At 45.8% G+C, this 6,223-nt stretch overlaps 1 protein-coding gene across 1 annotated transcript in view; it reads right to left on the bottom strand.

The window, feature by feature from the left end:
• Positions 1-334: 334 nt before the first annotated feature.
• The window catches only part of ADAM28 (ADAM metallopeptidase domain 28), a 21,405-nt gene continuing 15,516 nt past the window's right edge, over positions 335-6,223 (bottom strand). The window contains exons 15-24 of the mRNA XM_010155221.1: positions 5,482-5,584; positions 4,738-4,894; positions 4,024-4,104; positions 3,303-3,381; positions 2,480-2,570; positions 2,034-2,133; positions 1,694-1,759; positions 1,271-1,348; positions 464-520; positions 335-367 (exon numbers count right to left, since the gene is read on the bottom strand). Of these exons, the coding sequence (XP_010153523.1) occupies positions 335-367; positions 464-520; positions 1,271-1,348; positions 1,694-1,759; positions 2,034-2,133; positions 2,480-2,570; positions 3,303-3,381; positions 4,024-4,104; positions 4,738-4,894; positions 5,482-5,584 (845 nt within the window). The remainder of the gene's footprint in view (positions 368-463; positions 521-1,270; positions 1,349-1,693; positions 1,760-2,033; positions 2,134-2,479; positions 2,571-3,302; positions 3,382-4,023; positions 4,105-4,737; positions 4,895-5,481; positions 5,585-6,223) is intronic.

Genomic DNA, 6,223 nt, shown 5'->3' on the forward strand with positions numbered 1-6,223 from the left:
ATGCAGGGCATCCCAGTGCAGCCACATCTTGCAGTGGTGGCCTGGAGTGTGTTGAGCAGCTTTCATAACTTACTCGCAGTCTACACCTCAGTGCAAGCAGTGATTCTGCTTCGTTTCCTTTTGGAGGGTACCTTGATGTCATCATCAGCAGAGAGTTTCTCGCTGTCTGAAAACCCAACTGTTGCATTCAGAGCGGCTGTCAGTCAGTTGTTCTTTTTTAAAGAGAACAGGAAGACTATCTTGGTTGCCTTTGCCAAAAAGCGGGAGGAATCGAGGGACAAACAAACTGTCCCTGAAAATCTCAGGTATCTTGATCAGACCTGCTTCAGAAGCTTCATACTCTGGGGTTAATTGGAGGTTTTAAAGCCTACATGGAAGAGGAGGCATTAAATCACAATGTGCCTGGTGCGGGTTCAATGAGTTAGCCCCTGAAAGAATTGCTATCCGCATTTGAGCTCCCTACCTTTGGTGGAGGTGGAGGTTTGCCTTTGGGGACTGGGGGAGGTTTTCTCTCTGGTGCCTGTAAAAGAAACGTGGTTAAAATGACATTAGGCTTTCCTGGTTGAGCAGCTGCAGAGCCCCCGCAGACCCCCGCTGCTGTCACCTCATGCGTGTACCGCAGCAGTTTCCTTTTGGAAAAGCTGGGGGTGAACTAGGTTAATCTGCCCACATACGTGAAACCACGGTATTACAAATACACAAAGGGTATAGACCTTCTGTTCCAGGAGACCACTGAGCTATTCCCCCTTGTATCAGGTGGGCTCAAATGCTGGGGTGAGGGAGGCATATTCATTTAAGTAGGATGCTTTGGGTTTATTAATGGCAAATATTCATATTCTTCTGGTTTCCGACTGTTTTTTAAGAATTAAAAACACACGTGTGCACATTGATGGAGATCCCCTCGCAGGTGGCTTCTGTAGAGACCACCACACCTCCAAAATACAGGGCCCATTGCAGACATCTGTCGTGGCAAAGATGCTCATCATTTGCATTGTGTTTATGCCTGAAGTCCCTGCTGATTTGGACCCTGTGTACTACTGCTAAGGAGATGTGCTTGTGATGGTTTACAGGACCCCTTGACACAGATTATCTTGTGCAGTTTAGGATTACATGGCAAAAAAAGTGACTCCCACCCTAATGTGGTGTGAATATGTGGTTTGAATGTTTGCTTTTTTTTTAATCATAGTCAGAAAGTGGAAATACTGATCGGCACCTGATAGTGACTTGCAGCTCAGATGAAAATTGTAAAAACTTGCAGTGTTATACTTACAAAACTCTCTTCTGTGTGAGAAGAGGTTGGTTTGGTAGAAGGAACAGGAGGTGGGGGACCTTTTGGCCTTATGGCAGGCTGTAAAAGAAGAGAATACAAAACGCTGACCCTATATACATACTGCGTGTGTGTGCATCCGCATGTTCCCATGGGAACATGCGGCGTGCATCCGCATGTTCCCATGGGAATGTGCGGGTTTGTGTTCCATATAAGAAGTGCATTAAACAGGGTAAAAGGATAATTTCGGAAGCAGGGCTGCTTTATGCTATCTGGCCCTGAGAGAACGTGCAGGACCTTCTCTGGAGTGCAGTCACTTCCCCATCCTTGGGGTCGGATTGGCGTTGCGGGTCTCCGCATGGTGTGGTGTGTGCTGTCTTCCCCACAGCCAACGTGAAAGCAAGGGAATTCTCCGCAAGTACTTACGCTCTGGCGCTGTGGTTTGCTCTCCTGCAGTGGAGGTGCGGGAAGGAGAAGGTTCTTATCATTCATCTAGAAACAGAGAACAGCTAGATTGGATGATCTTATCTTGTGCATTATCTTTGCGTGCCCCTTTCCTGCAGGCAGACAACTTGGGGACTTGAGTGCCATGTGCTTTCCTTGTTCCCTCCATACTGGGTTTCACAGCACTGTCCCCTCAGCCCCAGACAAGCATTTTGGCACCCTCACGAGGTCTAGCTCACTTTTCCTGGTGAGGTCTGGTGTTTTGACCCCTCGGTTACAGTCACAGGAAAACTGTAGCTGACCCCGTGCCTCCCGCTCTCACCTTCTGGGCAGGTACAACCAGGACTGGGTGTTCTTGGCACATTTGTTCTTGATCCACAAAGATTTGGTTTGTGGCTCCGGGTCCCCTTCTGGGCTGGCAGCTGTGCAAACATTACACACAACATCAGTCTTACCCTGACTGAAGGGAAAAACCCCCACTGAGGGTGAATGGCTGCCTTACTGCTATCAGTGTGTTATATAGCCATGTCCTTCCTTCCTTTCACCCCCTTATTTTAATTATTTAGGAATAATCTTGAGAGCTTATGGTTTCAAGTCTTCAGTCCTCTCCCAACTATGGGATTTCTACAACAGCTCAAGAAAGGTCATGGATCAGCTTCCTTGGTTTTCCAGTGTCTGAGTCCTGACACCTTGTTTGAAAACCCCAACTTAGAACCTATCCAGAAGTGGCTTGGCTTTAATTTTGGGTCATGAGGATAAGCATTTTACCTCTTCTTGAATACTCGGAAGCGGATGAGTAACACTGCCGCAGTTGCTGTGACGGCGAGGACAACCAGCACACCGACAACGATAGCGAAGCCTGTCAGGGGGAGAGAACACAAGTTGCTGTTTCTTAAAAGATTCACTAATACTAAAGAGTTTCCTATCATTGGCAAAGAGATTTTTTTCACAAGGTCTGGACCCTATTTGTCCTCATTATTGCTCAAACTTATGGCTTTTTTTTTTTCGACAAAAGGTGATGGGAAAGGATGTATATTGCCATATTTGAGGACATTGTATACAAGTAAGGCTCCACAATTTCCTTCAGCAAAGCTGTTCTAAAGCCTCAAACAAGCCACAATGTTAAGAGCTGACGGTGCTCTAGTGAGTGGGAAAAGAAGACAAAAATATTTAATAATAAAGGCTTTTTTCCCAAACACATGGAAGTCGGTATACAAAGCATTTTCCCTTGGAGACAAATCAGTTACAGGCCAGCTCCATGCAGATGATAAAGGAATGAACCTGCCCACCTCCCTTACAGCAAAACCTCTGGGATCCTGCCCCCACTCAAATTTGATAGTGAGATGTTATAGTGTTCTTGTTATATCAGGATGGAGAAAGGTAAAGCCTGTTACTTTAAATCTCCCGGGTGTATCACTTCTGTCAGGTGAGAAAGAAAAATCGCTTGTTCTAGCCATTCATACAAGCAGGAGCGCCTTGAGGCTGTGCAGGAATCAGGGATATTTGCAAGGTCAGGGCTGTTTCGCTGAGGTGGAAGCAGCTCATTCACCCAGCGATGGCAGCACCCCAGGTCTGGCTGTCCAGCACTTACTGGTCACTGCCGAGGAGCTGTCACAGCTCGGTGGTGCCCACCCTTCTTCACACTGGCATTGCAGCTCGTGGTCGCACACCTAGGGAGGCACAAAGCCGGGAATATCTTCAGGTTGGAAATACAAGTAAAGCCGTGATGTAAAGTGTCAGTGGCTCTGGGTCAGGGTCCTGACAAGCTTACTGAAGCTAGGTCTGGCAACCCCCTCCCATCTTACTTGGACCAAAATTTAGCACAAAGAGTAGCAGTTTGGTACACCAAAGGACAGCCCTGACTGTCTCTGTTGGTGCCCTTGGCAGGGTGCAGCACAAGGACAGAGCAGCTGTTTGTGCGTCTGTAGCCTGTGAATGTTCAAATAAGATGAGCGCAACTGTCTTCCCAAAGCAGAAGATGACCTGAAGGAGAGTAGCTGTGATATTGTGGCTCAGGGGCAGGTCCAGATGCAGAGTCTGTGTCCATCCCTGTGACCTCCTTAGCAAAAATATTGAAGCTGTATCGGGTTAGATTTGCTCTCATTAAAAAGGAAAGCTTCTGACTCCACAATTTTTGCAAATTCCTCTGCCAATGACTTAAGTGCTGTCATCGATAAGGTCTATAGGTGATACACATAGTTTTATCTTTGTGAGGTTTTTTTTGTTTTGTTTGGTTTGGTGTTTTTGTGGTTTTTTTGGTTTGTTTGTTTTTTTTTTTTTTAAGTTAATGGCCTCCAATACGAGTATCTTACAGCATGTCCAGGACACTTGGCAGAGCAGTTGGTTGATCTAAAGACATCTTCAGCATAGACGCATTCTCCATTGCTGCACACCTGAAACGTACAGGGCAAGTGTTAACAAAGTGGTTTATATCTTGCAGCGCATGCTGAAAAGTGTAAAGTGATGAGGAGTAAAAGGACGCATGGAAACAGGTCTGACAGTCACTTAAACCTACGTTAGGAGTTTCATGTGTGGAGATAATTTTGCATTTGACCTTTGGGTATTTTATGACGAAGGGGAGTGACGAAGATGTACAGACGTCACTGCTTTCCACACCTCTTCATCCTTCCCTCCCTCCCCCTTTCCCCTCAAGAGAAATCTATAGCAAAGAAATTGGAAAGCGTACTCAGTAATTCCTAGCAGATCCATTATGGAGATAATTAAAAATAGTAATATATGTATGGTCTTTCAGCCCTTCATACAAAGGTGTGTTTCTGTTGCCACATGTATTCGTGTCAGGGAAAAATAATAAGGCAGCAGTCAAGCGTAAGGAAATCGGAGTGCTAGCAGTTCCTGTTGGCTTTGACTTGGGATAGATGTAAGGCAGGAGGTATGGCAAACCAGGTGGTCAGGAGTTTAGTGTCTGCCCCAGTCTTCCCTGTTTAAATCTTTCTTGTATAGTAAAAGATCTAATGATATAAGCTAAACAAGGGAAAAAATGAGGAGGAAAGCTATTCTTTACTAACCATCCCATTCCCACACTTGGTTCCATCAAGAATCATCCCTGGGTCTATTTCTCCATTTCTAGGAAAGCTCGCTTTGCAGGACTCAAACGTCACCAGGCTCCCATCCCGAGGCATCTCCTGCCCCCCAGCACAGAACAGCTTTCCGCACATTCTGTCTCTGGAAGGAAAACAAGAGCAGCTGGAACAGGGACATGGCACAGCGAAGCTTCACGAGCTGGTCTCTCCTCCAGCTTGGGTTTGTTGTGCACAGCACCTCCAAAGAAAAGCTCAGAAAGGAGTTGGGTTTATAGTGTTCTCAGGTCATTTTGTGAGTAGGAGGTGGCAGGTTCTTAATCCCTCTTGAGCTTCTCAGGGAGCCCAGAGTAATTGGGGAAATTGCTCATTGCAGAAATGAGTAACTGACCTGCCCTCAACTTCTGAGGTTCGCCTGAGATTCAAGCTCCCTGTCCCAAAGTCCCTTCCCTATGCTTACCTGCAGACGCATGCACACACAGTCATCCTCACAAGCAGGCTGGCACACACACATATATATAATGTACACACTTGCGCTTTCTCAGACTGATCTCTGATTTAGAAACTAGTTTTCTCAGATGGGCTTTTTACCACAATATTCAAACGGAATAAGAAGGGACATATGGACATTCGTGCCATCTAAAATAGTGAGCTCTTTGCTTCTGTCTCCTAATTTGAACAGGAATGGTTTCTCTTCCCAAATCCCAGTAAATTCTGTAACACAGTGCTTACTTTTTTTTACACGGGACGTGACTACCTTGTTCTTTTTTGCAGTATCCATAATATACCCCTTTCTCGTTCATCCGGTAACAGGAAGCTGCACCTTCAGTAGCCTCTGTGAAAGGAGAAAATGCCACGGGATTAGCTGAGGTTCTCTGCCTGTGACAACTAATAATACTCAGTTTCCTTTACCTGCTTAGGGAATGGCCTTTCCCAGAGAAGTTACCCATAGGCCTGATTGACTCCCTGGCACCTCATGCATTAATTATTTTGTACACCCTGCAGAACCTGTTCTGTGTCGTCTCTGTCCAGTACAGACCATTAGACCTTGCGTAAGAGAATGGACATAGACGGGACTGGAGATGGTTTAGGACTGCGAAGAGGGTAAGCCACCACATACCCTCAGAAACATAAAAACATGCTATATTTGGACATTTGAAATACAGGCATTTCCTCTTCCTATTAAGCAAAATACTTGCCCAGCTCCATTCCAAAATTGTCTTAAAAGCATTGTGCAAAAGAGGAATAAGCCTTACCCCTTCCCATTTCTCTGGAAATGCATTGCATTGTATGCGTTGAGCTTTATCTCACATGGTGATCACCACAGTGTTAAATATAAAAATAAGTATATGCTGCAAACTAGGACTCATGTATATGAGTCAGCCCGGAGGAGAAGGATTTGGGGGTACTGGGGGTGAGAAGCTGGCCATGAGCCGGCCGTGTGCACTGGCAGCCCAGAAAGAAAACTTTATCA

This window comes from Eurypyga helias, unplaced genomic scaffold, assembly GCF_000690775.1.
Source record: "Eurypyga helias isolate BGI_N326 unplaced genomic scaffold, ASM69077v1 scaffold4067, whole genome shotgun sequence".
Lineage (NCBI taxonomy): Eukaryota > Metazoa > Chordata > Aves > Eurypygiformes > Eurypygidae > Eurypyga > Eurypyga helias.